Genomic DNA, 20,078 nt, shown 5'->3' with positions numbered 1-20,078 from the left:
TAGATCGAGATCTAAAACAGATTCTCCATGGTCTCAGAAGATTGCAATAGAGTTTCACATGGGATCTGCCATAGTGAATTGTGAATAGGGATTAGACAAAGTCACAATGGCTTTTTGAGGGTTTTTTGTCAGAGACAGTCTCTAAAACATTTGTGAGGTTACATCTTTTTGATCCCTTGGTGGAAACTGACACTGGCATTCATGCCTGAAAGGCAAAAACTTTTGTGGCAAGTTTAGAACACACTAGAACAGCTTTAGTATCATTTTTAGTATCCTTTTTATCTAACTACTCTAAGACTTTTGGGGTACCCTGAATGAATGGAATTTTATATACAAAAACAAAAACCTAGATAAATCTCAAACTTCATTCCTTAAAATAAACCTAGCACATTAGGCCTTAGACACATATATAGCAAAGTTGCCCCCAAAATAGGATCTTTATTGTTCTGTTCCTGATTCAAGCTCACCAATTCCTTTGGGATTAGCCAGTCCTTCTGGAAGGAGTTCTTTCTTTTAATGATTTAACAACTCTCAGGCTATGTCAGAGAGACAACCACAATGCGGGAGAGAGAGTGTTTGTACAAACTTGTGAAGCTCTGAGCAGCTTGTTAGGCCCTTTTTAGTACAAAACTGCCAATATTCAAATGTATATTCACTTCTCAAATACACTTATTAATAAATCTCACCTTCGATAAAGCTTAGACTGCCCAAAAGTCATGATTACCAATGGTACATGAAATGTGGTCAAGACTAGAATGACCTAGAGAGAGACAAAAGCAAGCTATCAACAATTGATTCGGAAACATTTATTACAGAAATAAATCAGCGACTGGTAAATAAGACATGCCAAGAGTTAAACCTCAAATTATCACCACATTAAGAACCAATTTAAGTCACATATAGAGCCTCATCAAAATTTAAGAGGACTTTAAATCATGAAGTTAGAATGGTTTCCAGCTTCTACATAGGAGAAATTAGGGTTACTTATGGATTTTAATAAGGGAAATATATATCTACTTTGTAGATAAATTCTACTGTACTTCTGAATAGTTCTTGCATTTCCTCAGGTTGCTGACGGGGGCTTTGATAGGGGAAGTGCTGTAAGCAGATAGGGTAATAATGAAGCCAGTGTACTTATGATGAACTACAACTTTAGGATAGCATTAGACAGGCTAGAAAACCTAAAATTACTGTGGAGTCAGTTGACTACTATCCCGAGTAAAAAGGGGGCACTTATATTGGTCTTTTGACTTGAGGAAGTATTTCTCATGATTTCTCTATTTGCAGTGTCTAGCAACAATGCCTATGATGAAAAATCTCCACTACACTTGGGATAAGAACATCCAAGATTGCAAATGGGTAGGAACGGCTATTCAGCAGAAACCCTTGAGTAATAACCTATATTATGAAGAAGAGTGCCATTCAGATAGAGTTATGACAAGTGAGACCCAGGTTTCTGTCTCACCAGATACTCCACCATCTTCCCCAGTATCCACATTTCTCTGGAGATCTCCCAAAATACTGTTTTCCATTCTGCCTACTCACTTGTTTTAATTTTATGCAATCTCTAGTTCTCAGAAGATAACTAGTCTCAGGTCACAGATCTTGAGTCTGCTAAAAGCAATTCCAAGATATATAATCAATTCTCAAGAGATCATTTTTGAAGTTGGAAACTTTCAGAGATTTTTTTTCCCCCTCTAAATATTAGGCAGAAAGCTGGTTAGATGAAGATCATCCTGAAGGCAGAAGAATTGAGTGACTGACCACCCCACTCTTCCATTCTAAAGAGACAATAAATATTACAGCTCTCTGTTATTTTGTATTTTGGACAAGATGAAATTTCTACAAATCAGGAAAAATTCTAAAAACATCACAAAATGGCATACAAGGTTTAAAATCCAGAAAGTGAACATATTTGCTAACCACACCATACAAGAGTTACTTACCCCAGTGCTATCTCCAACCCATGAGAGAGATACTGAGCCACTGAGATCATCAAATATATGCTGCAAGAAATAAATGAAAAGAAAATGAATCTATTTTAGAATTATACCAATCTCACACCAGTCACTGCTTTACTCAAACAATTTGAAAAAAGTCTTTCCTCACCAAGAGTTAAAAGAATGTTAATAGGGAAACACTTTGACTCCTAGAACAGAATATAGGGATTATAGGATTTAGCTGCTTAATTCTGATACTCAATGGTCTGGAAAATTTAAGTTTCTCTCTATTTCCCCATTCCATTCCCTTTCCTTCCCCAAACAAGTCATGCAGGTAAGTCTTCTAGTTGTACCAGGTGAAAGAACTTAGTTTCTTTTACCCAATCACCTTAAAGACTGAATTAGTAAAGTATTTTGAAGATGTTTTAAAAGGGCGCATATTGATAATCAAACACTAAAGTTTAATTAACCTAAAAAAAATCTATTGAACTTAACCTTGATTAACTTATTAACACAATGAGAACAATTTTAATATTCCTAGTTTTTCTAGGATATACAGTTACATAGTTTTTGTATTCCTTTTGCTTTGACTCAAAATAACAGTAGTAGAAAAAAAAAAGGTCTCAGATGGTATAAAAAAAATTCTGTGGCTAGAACTTTGAATCCAGGATCAACCTCTCCTTCCCCTCTCCTACCCCCCCCCCCCCCCGCAAAAAAAAAAGGCGTAGTACCCTGTAGAGTGCTGAGGGAAAGGAAAGAGATTATCATTCAACTAGCTTAAAACTTCTTTAGAATCCAAAATATGATCTATATGTTGAAACATGGAAATAATAAGCTGACTATTTTAGGTTTTGCCCAAAGTTGATATTATTTTGTCCCTTTAAACTAGAAATGTAGGTGCTATTGTTTTAAGTACATTTCCTGACTCCTCAGCTAACAACTGGGCTAGGAAGGAACCATCTTTTACCCTCACACAGCAGAACTACAATACATGATGATGAAAATGCACTTACTTCCTATTCTGATTCCCAATTATTTCACCTACAAAATATTAGATCTGCCAACAATTTTGATGACTCAAAACACCCCCTCCTAGAGTCTTAAAACAACCCCCCAAAACACAGAATCTTTTTCCTTCATTCTCCCGCACAGACTCTGGAGAAGGGTCCCTATTTTATTAATAGATGAATCCTGCTCTGCTACTTAGTAACCCATATGACCCTGGACAAATCATTTCTCTCCCATGATTACAGTTTCCCATTTGTAACTTAAGGGTTTTTATTTTATCGTGTGTTTCAAAGTTGGAGGGTCTCTAAAAATACAGATATACTAATATGATATTGGTGGAACACCATGAACTGGTCTTGAAAAACTTAATTACGCTTAAGATTGTAATTACAATATTTTTTCCCTTTTGATCTGATTTTTCTTGCACAAAATGATAAATATGGAAAATATTTAAAAGAATTGCATATATTTAATCTATATCAGATTGATGGCTGTCTTGGGGATGAGGGAGGTAGAGGAGGGTGTTAGAATTCTTACAAGGTGCTAAGTCAATTATCTAATTTAGCATGGTACTTAACAGTTATCTAGCTCACTAACGTATTTAATACTAATTGTAGTTCTACAAGATTCACAAGTCAGAGAGACTTTTGGGAGATTGAAAAGCCAGGATTCAGTTGGGCAGAAAGAAGGAAGACAGAGAAGAGGTGATAGGCTGTCCTGTGGAGAACACTGAAACCAAGATTGGGAAGGCCTCCAGAAAGCTAGCCGAGCCCCAGTGAAGGAAAGACAAAATAAAGGATCTGGATTTTAACTCCTGGCTGTATTTGGGGTGATGATTACACTGAACTGAAACGAAGGCTGCCTCCACAAGCTTCCCAAGAAACCTGCTCCCAGAGAACATTATATTTTAGAGAAGAGAACATTACAGGAGGGAGGGAGAAAAATTTGGAACATAAAGTCTTTAAAAAATGAATGTTGAAAACTATCTTTACCTGCATTTGGAAAAATAAAATACTATTAAAAAGTATGTGACTACAATGCCTATTTTCTTTGAATCAGAGATTCCCCTGCTAGGCATATAGCCTAAGGTAAAAGGAAGAAAGGTCCCATATACGCCAAAGTATCCACAGCTCCATCTTTTGTGGCAGAAAAAAAAATGAAAATAAAGTAGATATTCTGAAGTTGGGGAAAGACTAAACGAACTATGCTACATGAGATGTAATTGGAATATTACAATGCTAAAAGAAACCACGAACATCAAGAATTCAGAGAAGCAAGAAAACAATTGTCAAAAGTTGTAAGGTGAAATAAAAAGAACTGGGACAAACCTAATGCCATGACTATACCAACCAAATGTTAGTTACAATGTCCAGGACAAAGTGCACAGCCTTCCCTTGATAGCACGGGTGTGGAACACTATGTGCCTTGTTAGGCCTCTTGATGCACTGGATTGTTAGGTTAAATTGTTTTTCCCCTTGCTTTAAAAAAAAATTGTTACAAGAAATTACTCTCTACATTAGGGGGAAAGGGGAAGACTTGCATTCAGAAATAAAAGTAATATAAACACAAAAATAACCATTTTTTAAAAAGTCTATATGATCTCTAAGGGCCCTTCTGGTTCTTCAGGCTATGATCCTATGATTGTAAACTTATATTCCCTCCCTCCCCCCTTGTCTTCCACATGCTTTAAGCAGCATGGCCAAGGCCATGCACTCAATGGGTTCTCAAGACATACCACTGGCCAACGTCAGTGGATACTGTGAATGGATCTCACGAATCTCAGGAAACACAAAGCTCAGTTTTGCACACAAACTACGCATCTGAAAAAAAGAGAGGCCTGAATGGTTTATCTGGATCTGAAGTCTTAAACTTTTATGGCGATTTATATTGGCTGCATATACAGCACAGCCATAAGCTCACTTCATCAATCCCAAATCATCTGAAGCAGTCACTTGAGACTCAACAGTGGGAAAATGCAGAGACTCCCACAAAATCTGAACTACAAACCATACCAGGGAATGCTGATTCAGAACACAGACTATCTTTCCAAAGAGGGTCTTATGGGCAACAACTAAGATAGAAGAAAAAAATTCCCCAAATGGTGGCTCTGTGACTTGTGGTTGCTTTGGTCTGGCTCTAACACTAACTTTTATCTGGGTCCTGTCAGATCGGCCTTACAATGTTAGGCAATGCCCTACACTTTAGTTAATTCCTACATATCCAGATAAGGCCAATGCAGCCCCAAAACACTTATTATTACTAAATCATGTCAGTGTCCAGGAGGTCTGCCTTATAATACTTCTAGAGTTAGAGGCGCTCAGTAGTTTGTAAACAGCTTAAAACTAAATTCTATTAATTGATTACACAGGAAAGAAAGCAACATCTAAAGATTCATCTTGGAAATGCAAACTGAATTTACAGTTATTTCTGTTCTTTTGTTCTGCCCTCATATTATTTTTCTCCTAACTTCAATACCTCTTTGTATTTTCTTTTTTAAAACATAAAGTTTCCAATGAGAGAAATCTGGTTTTCAGTGTAAATGTAACTCATTTATATTTTTAATTTTGACACCTTGATTGGGATGAAAATTAAAATTCTAATAAGTGCCTAAAAGTCTGTGAGCAAATTAGGGTCAGAGCTGGAGACAATCCCAAGAAAAGCTATGTTAAGTATATGCTTATCCTCCAAGTCTTCAAGAGCAGAAGAAATACAAACTACCTAAGTTTGAGAAAAAGTAATCAAAAAGTAGTCAGCCAGCCTCCCCAAGTATCATTGACAAAATGTCTGCAAACATGTTTTTAAGAATTCTAACACTGGGATTTGTTAAAGTTTTCCTGTCTGTATAATAAATATTTTAAAACTTTCAAAGAGCAGAAAATCACTTTAAATATGTCAGCCTCATTAATTATGATATGTTTTTCTTTAGGTTGGCCACTTCTGATTTAGAATGTAGGGAGGGTGCTGATAAGCTATCCTTTAAAAAAAAAAAACAACACATTTTTAAGTTCCACTTATTACCTCTTTCCTTCCCTTTTAGGGCATCTCCATCTTTTGTGACAAACCACTTATCCCCAGTCTTCTGTCTTTACTTTCTCAATCTCCCATTCACCATCTTTTGCCCACCTTTCTACAAGGCTTCCTGGCACCTAGCAACAAAAAAAAATTAACACATGATGGTGAAAGAACATTTTGTAATCCATCTTTGCCTAATTATTAAAAAAAACCGCACTCATACCTACACACTCAAAAAAAATTTTTTTAAAGAATGAGTCCTCTAAGGGTAGGGGGCTATCTTTATGGTTTTAAAAGTTACATGGTTCCTATACAGAATCATAGGTAAGGGGATGTTTCAGGCAGTGAAGTCAAGAATAAAAACTACAGAGCTCTGGATCTTATTAATTTTCAAGGATGGAAAATAAACTTGAGCTGCCTTATCAGAAAGCCTGATGGCTTCTTAGATGACTTGTATAATACGTAGCAAAACATCACTAATTTATGGTTAAAGCTTGCACAAATAATGGAACACTTTTCTTAATTAACTTTTTCTTAATATTTTGCTTTTACAAAATTTTTAAGATTTAATTTCCAAGTATATCCCTATCCCCTCTCTTGGGACCCAACATTTGTAATAAACGATTAAAAAGGAGGAAAAAAACCAAAAGTACACCAATCACTTTTATAGGGGTCATACCCCAAAGTGTCTATCGCACCTCTGTCAAGAAGGAAAGGAAGGACATTTTCTCATCTCTTCTCAGAGGTGGAGCATAATCATTATAATTATACAACATTCAGTCTTTGTGGAAAGTTCTTTCTATTATATCATTATAAGTCATTGAGAAAAGTGTATTTCTTATTCTTTTTACTTCATTTTGTTTCAGTTTATATGTTTTTTTACATTTCTTGGAAATTATGGAATACTTTTTAAAAACATAAGTATGCCTATATGATTTAAAAGACACCATAGCAATATGATAAAATTGAAAAAAACACCTAGAGTAATATAAAGATTTAGTCCTATACCAAACTACCAACTTATGAGATGTAGATGAGCATTTGATTTTCACAGTTATGAAAATTAAATTGGAGAAATGAAACAAATTAGAAAACTGAAATCCAGGGTGAGGTTTACTTCCCCCAAAAGAATATATGCTCCTTAGGATTTGAAAAGATTCAAGATTTGAAAAGAATCTTTTATTTTTTGTCTTTAGCCCTCCTCTGTTCCCTTCCCCCAAACCTCATGCTATGGAGTCAGTCTCAGTTTTTCTCTAGATGAGTCCCCAGGCTCCCCAACTCCCCAGAGTCCCAAAACTTCTTAGGGGACTCTGGATCCTACAAAAATGTGGTCTATCTCCACATGGCTTGGAGAAATCTAGGAAAATTCATTTTGCAGTTTAAAATCTTCCCCCCTTCTCAATACCGCAGTCCACAAAATTTGAGCGGGGAAATAAAAGCCACTGTCATTTTGCTTCCAGGGACCTGTGTCTTCATCTCAGGTCTCAAAGAGTTTACTGCCATTTTCAAGATTTCAGGCAATCTAGGAGAATGCAGTTTTTGAGGGGGAAGAATTTTCTCACAAAAATGTGACCTAAATTACTGTGTGTTTAAATTTAAATTGTATATGATAGAATTACTTTCAATTGATGCATTTGGGAAAAAGATTTTAGAAATATGTGTTTATTAATACTTAAGTATTACTATTAGAAGTTTAAGTCTGTATTTGATTTGATTTTAAGTTAAAAACAATTGTTATTAAAATTCTCTAGTAACCTACCTAAAGAGGTCACATTTGTATCTCCTAATTAGATGAAATATATTGTTTTCTAAATTGTATATTGGACAATTCATAAAAATCATGAGCTATGCTTCAAAATTTTGTCAGCTCTGCTGGACATATGTATATGTTTTATGAAATTTGGTCCAAAGTTATTTAGATATTACCTATATTGTGAATCTTAAAAGTTAAAAAAGATGGTTTTAGAAACAAAGGACAAGAAAAACTGATTTGCAAAAGCAATTGATTAAAGTATTGATTTTTAAAATAAGTTTTTTCTAATTTGTGAGTATATTAAAATTGGAAACGACTGTAAATTACATGACATTTCTATCCATTTGTGAAATAGGCTATGCCACTTGCATTGGGCTATCACTTATGAAAACTGTGAGACTGCCAATTAAGTAATTTGTACTTTTGAATTTCCATCCTTGCCACTACCAAAAAAGTGGCTACTTTTTTTGTAATATTGAAAATCTAATATTGTAATCTTGTATATTATAATATTGAAATCTAAAATAACTCTTATCTATATGGATTATGATGTTGAGCACAGAACAGAGGAGTGGGATGTTGGGCTGGCACCAAATAATGAGATTCAAATGCCTCAAAATGATGTGGGTTATGCAGACAAAAGATGATGGCAGGCACCAAAAGTTGGGGTTCTATCATGTGAAGAATTCACAGTGGCCATTCTCTTTGGCAAAAGGTAGATTTATTTAAGGGAGAGTTACTGACAAAATGGAGGGATACAACAGACACCAGGAATGGTAAATATGAGAGTAGAGAACATAGAAAGGAGTTTTTATAATTAATGATAGAAAGAAATGTCAGGAGAAAGGAAAACAACCCTTTAGGTTGGTATGCCCTTAGCTGGGGGCACTTAGCACCCTAAAAGAGATAGCTCTAAGAAAGAGGAGTGGGGTTGGGAAGCAAAGTGGAGGTAGCAATACCATGTGATATGGGGAAGGGGAAAGCTCATAGTGCTGGGCTGACCCAAAGGAAGGCAGGTTCCATGGGATGATAAGTAGACTTTATAGGGAAAATTTGACCTCGGAGATATGATTGAGATTCCTGACTGGCATGGCAGGGGGAGACTGCTGGAGACTAAGGAGTCTGATATAAGGGGTTCAGACTGTAGTCCTCCCCAGAGCTCTGGTGGGACCTTGGCACTCTATCAGAGCCTTCTGCCTCCCTGTCTCTGGGTTGGAGAGGCAGAGGAGGGGGACTCAGCCCCGGCTCTGGGGTCCACTCCCCTGGTTTATCAACTTGTCAAATTTGGGAAAAGCTTCGTTTTGGGTGCAAAGTTCCAGTCTCCTCACTTTTAAGTTTCTAAAGGTTTTTGATTGGGATTTTTGAAAGTTAATCTGAAATTTAGGGTTGAAAACTATTCTAGTTATTTGCATGATCTGTTGGCTTGTGAAACTGAAGGCTTAGTCCATCCTTCCCTCAACTGGTGTGGCTGCTCCTTAGAAGTGAGAAAATAAACCCACTGGAGATCACCGCCCAACTTCTGCTCTCCCCCCTCCCCGCCACTTGCTGGTTAAATGAAATTCTTTTAACATTAATTGCTTTTCAATAAACCAGGAAAACATTTTTACAGTCAAAGGTTCTGATAAAGGCCTCATTTCCAATATATATATATAAATAAAGAATTGACTCTAATTTATAAGAAATCAAGCCATTCTCCAATTGATAAATGGTCAAAGGATATGAACAGACACTTCTCAGACAAAGAAATTGAAACTATTTCTAGCCACATGAAAAGATGCTCCAAGTCATTATTAATCAGAGAAATGCAAATTAAAACAATTCTGAGATACTACTATACACTTGTCAGATTGGCTAAGATGACAGGAAAAGATAATGTGGAATGTTGGAGGGGATGTGGGAAAACAGGGACACTGATACATTGTTGGTGGAATTGTGAATACATCCAGCCATTCTGGAGAGCAATTTGGAATTATGCTCAAAAAGTTATCAAACTGTGCATACCCTTTGATCCAGCAGTGTTACTACTGGGCTTATATCCCAAGGAGATTTTAAAGAAGGGAAAGAAGCCTGTATGTACAAGAATGTTTGTGGCAGCCCTGTTTGTAGTGGCCAGAAACTGGAAACTGAGTGGATGCCCATCAATTGGAGAATGGCTGAATAAATTGTGGTATATGAGTGTTATGGGGAGGGGCACAGAGATGAGAGCTCAGGATGGGGAGTCAGGATGACTTGGCCTAAACCCTGACTTAGAGAGTAGTTTGGGCAACCCTAAACCACTTAATCCCTCTAGACCTCAGTTTCTTGATCTAACAAAATGAGGACAGTAACAGAACTTATTTCACAGGGTAGTGCTTTGTAATTTTAAAGCAACTATATGAGTTCATCAATCCTGGGAAGGGGGAAAGTTATATAGGATTAATGCTATTCCCCTGCTGCAGTGATATTTGGGCCTTAGGATGAGGACATTGAATTAAGATTTGGGTTAATAATACTGAAAAAGCTGCTCCATAAACAATTCAGTTTGATGTTTATCAAATTATAGAATATAGAGGTTTGACTAATTGTAAGCAAATAGTTACAATAGGTATTTGTGTCTTGATAGAGAAAGGGTTTTATGAAACTGCCTGTCCAATTTGGAATAATGTTTAGTTTGCTACAAGGGACGTTTAGATAGCTCTTTTAGGAAGATTTGGAGTCAAGTCTAGGACTCAGGGCAAGCTATAGACACCAATGCCTAGGAAGAATTGTTAAAGTACTATGTAAAGAGTTTGAACAAAAAAAAAATTTCTATTTCTATGTGTTAAGGACTGCCCCATGCTCAGATAATACCATTCCCTTTGGGTATGAAAAAACATGAGAGTGAATTCAAGTGCAAGATCATCCTGTCCCCCAAATAACATTGCTAGGGAGAATTGCAGTGCTTTGTTCCACCATTCCCTTCAAGAAGGAATAAATCAGGCTATACTAGCCCCTGAGCTCTAGAGATCCATGAGCTTGCCTTTCACGGCAGGATCAAAGATTTCAAAATCTAGGAGTCCGGCAGTACGTACCTGCGGGCAGCTCTGGCAATTTTTCAGGGGTGAACACAACCTCAGGTGGTGGTGTGGAGGCAGCACTCTCAAAACTGCTTTGCCTGGGAACTGAATGGGCCCCTGTGGACCCAATGGGCTACTCCTTCTATCCTGCCATTCAATGAAGGAAGTAAGACTGAATTGGGAAAAATTAAGTCAAGGACAATAACTGATGAATTCAAGACTAGAAATCTAGTTCTGGATTTGGGTCATTCCAACTCTGGTGAGTAGTGAATCTATTGACTAGGGAAAAAATCACTACTTCAAATAACACTAACAAGGGCCTGATATACAAGAAATGTAGGTAATGTGTTTTAGCCCAAAAGCCACTGCCCAATAAATAAGTAAACCAAGTGAGATGAAACATAAATCAAAACAATTCTAAGGTCTCACCTTGTATTCAGTAAATTGGCAAATGACAAAAGAAGGCAATGTATTAGCAGTGTTAAAGGGGTGGTGAGAAGATTAGCAAAAGAATTTGTACAATTGTTCTGGAAAATAATTTGAAATTATTAATCAATCAACAAAGATTTGTGAAGTGCTTCCTATATGACAGGTACTGCGTTAAGCATTGGAATGATATTAAAAGAGTGACTGAATGACTCAGAGACTTCATGTTAAGTATATATAAACCATGGAAGTGGAAAATGCTGGGGGGGAGGGGCACAGAGATGAGAGCTCAGGATGGGGAGTCAGGATGACTTGGCCTAAACCCTGACTTAGAGAGTAGTTTGGGCAACCCTAAACCACTTAATCCCTCTAGACCTCAGTTTCTTGATCTAACAAAATGAGGACAGTAACAGAACTTATTTCACAGGGTAGTGCTTTGTAATTTTAAAGCAACTATATAAACGTTAGCAATTATCATTAAGTCAATGACAAAAAGAAAGGTATCATACACACCAACTTTTTAGCACTCTTTAAAAATACATTTTTACTGATCTTTTGGGTTGTTTTCTTCATCACCATTTTTTCCCCTAGCAATCCTTCCCTCCTGATGAGACATTCCACATAACAAATTATTTTTTAAAGACCAAAAAAAAAAAAAAAAAAAAAAGGAAAAAATCAGAAAAAGTAATGTGCAACACTTGCTGACTTTCACTTCTGCAAAAGTGTGGGGCAAGTGTGTGCTCATTATCTCGTTGTTCAAGTTATGCTAGTCCTTTATTATTTTACAACATTCACTTCTAATTTATCTTTGTCACTGTTCTTTCTATTCATATTGTTTTAATAATTGCGTCTGTTGTTTCCTTAGCTCTATTTTACTATTTTGCACCTTGAAAATACATATTCACCATTTCTTAACAACCCAGTAATATTATTATAGGAGATGATCACTCTCATTTCATCAGGGAGAATACCTTTCCCTTTTTTGATCCAACCAACAAGTCCAACTAAGATCCTAACTCCTGCTCAGTGTTCTCTGATTAGCCTCTCATCCCCTAATTCATATAACATTTATTCTCTGTTCCAGGCACATGACACTTATCATTGCTTTGTATTATGGCTAATTTTATGACTACCATATTATATTCAACAAAATTAGATGTCTCTGCCTCCTGCCAAGATAGGTATCTGAACAGTTTCCCTGTCCCTACTCTAACAAAACACATAGGCAGCTGAAAGGTGCATTGGATGTAACACTAAATCTGGAATCAAGAGGACTGAAATTCAAATCTGATCTATATGACTGGACTGTGTCAAATATACAAATAAACCTTTTAATTGCTGCCTGCCTCAGCCTCCTTATCTGTAAAATGGAAATGATAATAGCACCCATCTCACAGGTAAATTTAAATGCAGAGAGAGACTGAATGTGGATTAAAGCATAGTATTTTCACCTTTTTTTTTGTTTGGTTTTTCTTTCTAGTTTTTTCCCTTTTGATCTGATTTTTTATACAGTATAACAAATATGTTTAAAAGTAGTGTACATGTATAACCTGTATCAGATTGCTTGCTATCTTGGGAATGGGAGGAAGGTAAGGAAGAGAGAGGAAAAAATTTGGAACTCAAAATCTTACAAAAATGAATGTTGAAAATAATCTTTACATGTATTTGGAAAAATAAAATACTATTGAGAAAAAAGAAAACTAATGATAAATTTCTTCTTCCTCAGAAATACAAAGTCTGGCAAAAGCAATGGGATATGGGGGTCTCTGTAGCAAAATGAGCATTTGGACAGTATAGGATCTTCTGTTATCTTTTCTTTGGAGGCATGCTTGCTTTATGTCTTCCCCCATGTTTTTCTGCATTCATAATATTCATCATTTGTTATATTCATGTACCATAACTGTTTAGTTATTCCCCAGTTGATGGACATCTACTGGTTCTAGTTCTTTTTTAATATAAAATGTACCATTCTGAATATTCTGGCATAGGAGGTTTTGTCTTTTTATTAAGTCAATCTCTTTTTAAGTGGTCATGAATCTCATTAAGGAGACCCTATACTATATAGGAGAGCTTAACCAAAATTACTTCAATGCCATATGCAAATAGGAACAACTGGAGGCACTCACCATCTCTAAAGGATCCCTCTCCTATCTGTAGGGTACACAGAACAATCTCCTGAATTATGCAAATAACATGATACTGTCATATCAGAACATCACTATATTTATCATTGTATTTCCAAGAAATCTTATATAACTTCACATCAATGGGAGATAACCTTGTAGAAACATAGGTTTTAAGTCTACTTTTGATCTCTCTCTAGTTCAAGAAAATTACTTCTACCTAAGAGGAAGTAAACAAAGCTGAGCTGAAGCCACAGAATTATTCAATTGGAGCAGAAAAGGTTTCAAATAATATACAGCTGTATATAATTAGCAAACAAGTCACGGTTCAATTGCTCTAATCAAGGTAAAATGAACTGAATAAAGAGATATCTAAATAAAGGGAAGAGACATTTCTGGAATACATAAAGATGGACTGGAAGGCGCAGAGGTTCCCTTGATAAAACTGAAACCCAAACTTTCTAGACAATGTTACTGTCAGAATCCACAATATCAAATATTATAACTAAGAAACTTATAGTAGTGAAATAAGAATAAATAGGTTTATGACATGGGTGAGGGTAACTATAAACTATGTTTTATATAAGAAAGTTAATTTTTTTCAGCTTTATACATGATAGCTTGGAATGGCCACCCCCATTCATTAGTTGGGACCAAAATTCTCCAGTGAATAAGAAAGATTTTAAAGGATCCCAGGTCACAGAGTTAGTGTTGAAAAGAATTCTAAACATCATTTAGCCCAAGCCCCTTTTTGTACAAATGAGAACCGAGACTCAGGTGATGAACGAGCTGAGGTTTACACAGGTGGTGAGTACAGAGCTGGTCCAATTCTGCCACATGTCCTAATTCTGTAACCCAATGCCTGTGTCAGTTCAGAAAGCACAATCCTAATTCACTTACACAGAGTTTACCAAAGCTGTGACCAAGAAACAGGTCCATCAGGTTTGTTAAGAGAGATGTTGTGATTGTGTTGTGTTCATGGCCAGCCAAAGAAAGCCATTACTCATTGTAATAAATGGTTAGGTGACTGTCTCAGATAAGTGAACCACATACATACCCTTCACTGCTTCTAAACCACAGTTTGGTACCAAACATGTGAGTTTCTAGTAACCTATAGAGAGGGTGGAGGAGGAGGAAACCAGGCAGGCCTAATGTAGGAAAATCCATTTCTAGGTGGGAAAATGCTTAAACTGGATGGAGTTTGGACAGAAACAGAGCTGGGATTTCAAGGCAGGAATGTATGATCTGAAGGAGTGTGGAATAGCATAAAGACATGGGGAGCTCCTCTCTAGATTCCCCCAAACAGATCTAGAAAATGCACTAGACTTAATGCTGATGGGAAAATACAAGGGAAAAAAGTCACAGAGTGTCATTTCCCCATGGAAGCAGATCTCTGCAGCTGCTGAGAACAGAGTCTGGCCAGGACTGCTGGGAGAGACTGTGTAGCAGCAGGACAAGAGGAAGTCCCAGATGCATACCAGGGCCTCGCAATGGGAATATGGGCCAGCTGACAGCTCTATCAGATCCAGGAAGAACTGAGGAGGGTCCCTCATGCACCAAGGTGGCGTACTGAGAGGAGCAGCTGAGAAACCAGTAATAGCAGAGTAGCTTCAGAAGAATCCAAGAGCACAGCACTAGCTGGCTAGTGTGAGTTCAGCAGAAATCTACCTAGGCTCAGATGGGTTAGCAACTGTGCCTTTCATTCAATCGATCTGGCAGTACAAGAAGCTTGCAGGTCCCCAAGAGCTTGCAACAACAAACCACTCAATTGTCAACAAGAGCAGCCCAGACCTTCACTTCCCAAGTGCTGCAGCTCTTGAGTCTAAAGTCAGAAAATAGACTGGAAGAAGCAAACGAAAAAAGAACCCTGTCATAAAAAGCTATTATGGTGGCAGGAAAGCTTAAGATACAAATCCAGAAAAGAATGACTCTAAAACATTAACGCCTCAAAGAAAAAATGCAGATTGGACACAAATTCACTTGTAATTCCTGAGGGAAATGGAAGATTAATTTTTTTAAATTTTAATAGCTTTTTATTTAGAAGTTATATGCATGGGTAATTTTACAGCATTAACAATTGCCAACCTTTTGTTCCAATTTTTCCCCTTCTTCCCTCCACCTCCTCCCTTACATGGCAGGATGACCAATACATGTTAAATATATTAAAGTATAAATTAAATACAAAATAAGTATACATGTCCAAACCATTATTTTGCTGTACAAAAAGAATCGGATTCTGAAATATTGTAAAATTAGCCTGCGAAGGAAATCAAAAAATGCTGGTGGGCAAAAATATAGGGATTGGGAATTCAATGTAATGGTTCTTAGTCATTTCCCAGAGTTCTTTTGCTGGATGTAGCTGGTTCAGTTAATTACTGCTCCATTAGAACTGATTTGGTTCATCTCATTGCTGAAGATGGCCAGGTCCATCAGAATTGAGAAAGATTAATTTTTTTTAAAAGACCCTAAAAACTGTTTTATTAATGCAATGAGAGTGCTAAAGGAAAAAAATTGAAAAAGAAGTGCTATGGAAGAAAAGAACTGAAAAGGGAATTAATACTTTGACAAAGACAAAATCTTGCCCAAGAATAAACTCTCTGAAAATTTAAATGGACTAAATAGAAACCAATGATTCCATGAGACAACAAGAAATATTATGACAAAGTTAAAAGACTATTATTTTTAGAAAAATTATCCCACATTAAAAACAACTGACCTGAAAAACAGATCATGAAAAAAAAATCACTAAATTACTCAAGAAATCTTAAAACAAACACCAAAACTGCCTAGATTTCTTAGAGCCAAAGGGCAAAGTAGAAATAGACAATGCACATTAGCTCCAGTCTCTCCTTTTAGATGGTATCTTCTATCTATTATTCTGTCTCTTGTGCATGGTTTCTGGTATTTTGCTTTGCCTAGATTCTTGGTACCTAATGTGCTACCATCTTTCTGTCTTTATACTGGTCTCTGACCACTTACTCACAACCTTACCCCAAAGCCATCTGGACCTATAACTTCAGTCTTTTACATATGCCTGGCCATTAACTTTTTATTCTTAGCTTTATCTTGATTCACCAATCCTTCTTCCCTGTTTCTGCAATTCTCTGCCACCTATGGTCCTGATCTAATACAGTAATTCATTATTCTGAGAACAGAGCTGAAGAAACTTGGCTCAGTCATCTAGTTATACTATTTCTAAAGACATTTCCCATACCTATTAAATATTTTAAAGTTCCTTCATTAAAAGATAAATGTATAGTTTAATAAGAGTTGTGGAGTCCTATATCATAGTAAAGAATCTTATACTGTTGAGCTCCAGTTATTCAATCAAAATTTATTTATCAAAAGCCTAAGATAGAGGATAGAGGAAGCCATAGTTCTTGTCTTTGCAGTGCTTGGAATCAAGTTAGGAAAATGACCATATTGGATACATCAAACAACAAAAAAATAATTATAAGGGAATATATAAACAACTGTGAAATAGTATACTACAAGCACCACACACAAACCATATTTTAACAGTTGTCTGTACAATGCCATGGGTCAGTGATTGCCTATGACCCAGTAAATGAGGATACACTGACTTCTTTGAAATTTCTTTTCCAACACAATAGATCAAAGTACAAGACTCTATGATTATCCTCCCATCATATCTTACAGCATAGCATGAGAAGCAATAAAAAGTGTTAATATATGTAGAAGTCATATAAAACTTAAATGAGTTTTACTTCTAATTAAACTAGAGGTCTAATTAAGTAAATGTTACTATATTTTGGAGAACTTGGGAGTTGGTCCCTGAAGTTTGGAAAAAACCTAGTAACGAGACACTCCTACCTATCTTTAGTTATATACCTGAAACCCCAAATAAAACCCCTGAAAGTATCCAGGCCAGAAAGAGTAAAAGTAGATCTGTTTTCACATGAGTGGCAGCACCTGCTGAAAGGCTGCAGATGGTCAGAATAATATGACATCAGGAATAACATTTTTGACAAGTAAAACTACTGGTTAAATTCAGTGACTGATTGCCATCACTGAATATAGAAAGTAAACTTCGTTAAATAGGGCAAAAATAGAGATAGCAAGCTGATGATTTTTTATCCTCCCATGCACTTCATTTGTAAGAGGAAGAGATTGCTTAGGTATTACTTATTCTATATACTTAATAGGAAGAATCAGGATAGATTAAGATAAGTGAAAATACTTTATACCTGCAAAATACCATTAAGATAGTTGATAAAAAGGAAAGGACCCATAACTACAAAAGTATTTATAGCAGCTCCTTTTGTGGTAACAGAGAACTGAAAATTGAGGGAATGCCCATCTGGGGAGGTATATGGATTTAATAGAATACTATAAAAAATGATGAGCAGGTGGATTTCAGAAAAATCTGGAAAATTTGCATGAATTGATGCTGAATGAAGTGAGCAGTACTATAACACTGCACGCAGTAACAGCAACACTGTGCAATAATCAATTATGAGAGACTTATCAGCAATACAACGATCCAGGGCAATTCTAAGGGATTCTGACCACATCCAGAGAAAGAACTGTGAAATCTGAATATCACTTTTTTTTCCCCCCTGTGGTTTTTCCCTTTTGTTCTGAGTCTTCTTTCACAAAATGATTAATGTGGAAATATTATGTATAGCCTATATCAGATTGCTTGCTGTCTTGGGGAGAGAGGAAGGAAGGGAGAAAAATTTGGAGCATCTTTCAAAAAGATGAATACTGAAAACTGTCTATATCTAATTGAAAAAAATAAAATACTATCAAGTTAAAAAAAGATGTTCAATAATGCAATTTCAGGAGTGCTAAGATAGGACTTTTAGATTTTGATTTTGTAATTTTAGCTGGAAAGTATAAGAGGCAAAAGAGAGACCTGAAGTATGGTGGATGTGGTATTCTTGCAAGTGGGGAAAAATGCAGTAATGTGGTTTTTAATATTAGAATACAGTTCTGTTAAATGACAAGGCACTGCTAAGTTCATAAAACATGAGCTAAAAATAAGACCACAAATGTTCCAGCTCTCATAGAGACTATTTTTAGAAACTGAAAAGTCAAATACAAAACATTTTAAGTAATGCTTTTCATAGGAGACAGAAAGAGCCCTGCACTGGGAGTCAGGAGATCTGAATTCTAGAGCAAGCACTGCAATTCAATTAACCTCTCAGGGCCCTAGTTTCATTTGTGAAATGAAGGCGGTGGACTAGATTATGCCCAAGATAGCTACTAGCTTTAAACTTGTTGGAATTTTCATTTATCAGTGCAGGTTGATTATCCAGTGCTACCTGTACAAAAGTTCCTCCTACGTTTACACTCATTCAGCTACTCCAACCAAACTCATCTCCATCTCAACACAGCCAAAAACTTGAAAAGAAGCAAAACTTAAAAGCAGCTAAAGCGAATGATTTTAATCCATGTATAAAAATATCTCCAAGCAGAACTTTGGCTCAACAGGACAGACTTTAGGCCCTCACTTAGCACTTACTGACTGTCACTTTATACACCATTCTAATAAGCTTAGTTATCTGGATCACTAGCCTACAAGATATCAAAAGAAAAAAGAAACTTCTGAAGGCAGGCATAAATAGAAGCAATGAGAAGAGATAAAAAAAAAAATATATATATATATATATCCTAAAAGCTGACAGGAGAACTACAAACATTTTGTTTTTGGCAAACAACCCTGTATATCATCAACAGATGAGAACATTCCTTTTTAAAACAAAACATAACACAACCAATCCATGTATGAAATACCCTCCACCCTTCCAATTACAAACTTCTATCTAAGATCTGTCACTTGATTTTCCCTAGCCTAGAATCCCTTCCTTCTCCTCTCCCTTCCAAACATTCCTTATCTGCCAATTGTTCTTCCTAGGTCACCTCAACTTTCCTAGATAGTCACTGTCATTTCATTGGGAAAAGTCATGAAATTGAATTAAAGTCATTGCCTCAACTAGTCCCTCATAGATGTCTGACCATCCATGTCCTACATTCTTAATTCTCTTTACTAATAGTTCTAGAAAAAAGGGTTATCAAGAACATTTCATGTCAGATGAAGCAAAAGTCATCAGACTTGTATTATCAGGGCACTGCTATAGAAACTGCTTACTTAAATATTGCCAAAACATTTCATAAAGACTCTCATACTTAACTCTCGTGGAAAAGATGGAGAGATGTGAACTGTATTAGAAGAATCAAACTCCTAGTCCACTAAGTATGGCCAAACAATTCTAACAGACTTAGGATAGAAAATGTCAATTGCATCCAGAGAGAGAACATGGAGAATGAATGTGGATCAAAGCAAAATATTTTCATTTTCCTGTTTGTTTTTTCTTTTCTTGTGGCTTTAAAAAAAATTCCTTATATAACATGACAAATATGGAAATACATTTTAAAGGATTGCACATTTTTAACTTATATCAGATTGCTTGCTGTCTTGGGGAGGAGAGAGGTAAAGGAGAGAAGGAGAAAAAATTTAGAATACAAAGTTTTACAAAAATGAATGTTGAAAACTATTTTTATATATATTTGGGAAAAGAAAATATGATTTAAAAAAATAAGGATGGCCAAACCAGATTAAAATGTAATTAAGAAATGTTTAACCAAATAAACAAAAATCCATCATGGATAATGTTAATCTGTGGTTTTCTAAGTCATTATGCTGCCTGCAGGGATCCATTTCTATTTGAAGGTTAGATGACAGGACAATTAGGTGGGTTCCACAATGCATAGCACAGATTCATGAAGCTTGAGTGACTTGTAGAGGGCCTCAAAA

General features: G+C 36.1%; 1 protein-coding gene across 6 annotated transcripts in view; it reads right to left on the bottom strand.

The window, feature by feature from the left end:
* Nucleotides 1-20,078, bottom strand: part of SORT1 (sortilin 1) — a 72,737-nt gene that overhangs the window by 37,081 nt on the left and 15,578 nt on the right. For all 6 annotated transcript variants that reach the window (XM_051993148.1, XM_051993150.1, XM_051993149.1 and 3 more), the window contains exons 2-3: nt 1,947-2,006; nt 687-760 (exon numbers count right to left, since the gene is read on the bottom strand). In XM_051993148.1, coding sequence (XP_051849108.1) covers nt 687-760; nt 1,947-2,006 — 134 coding nt within the window. The remainder of the gene's footprint in view (nt 1-686; nt 761-1,946; nt 2,007-20,078) is intronic.

The sequence above is a fragment of the Antechinus flavipes genome, chromosome 4 (assembly GCF_016432865.1).
Source record: "Antechinus flavipes isolate AdamAnt ecotype Samford, QLD, Australia chromosome 4, AdamAnt_v2, whole genome shotgun sequence".
Classification (NCBI taxonomy): domain Eukaryota; kingdom Metazoa; phylum Chordata; class Mammalia; order Dasyuromorphia; family Dasyuridae; genus Antechinus; species Antechinus flavipes.
This window is presented reverse-complemented; position numbering and strand designations above follow the sequence as displayed.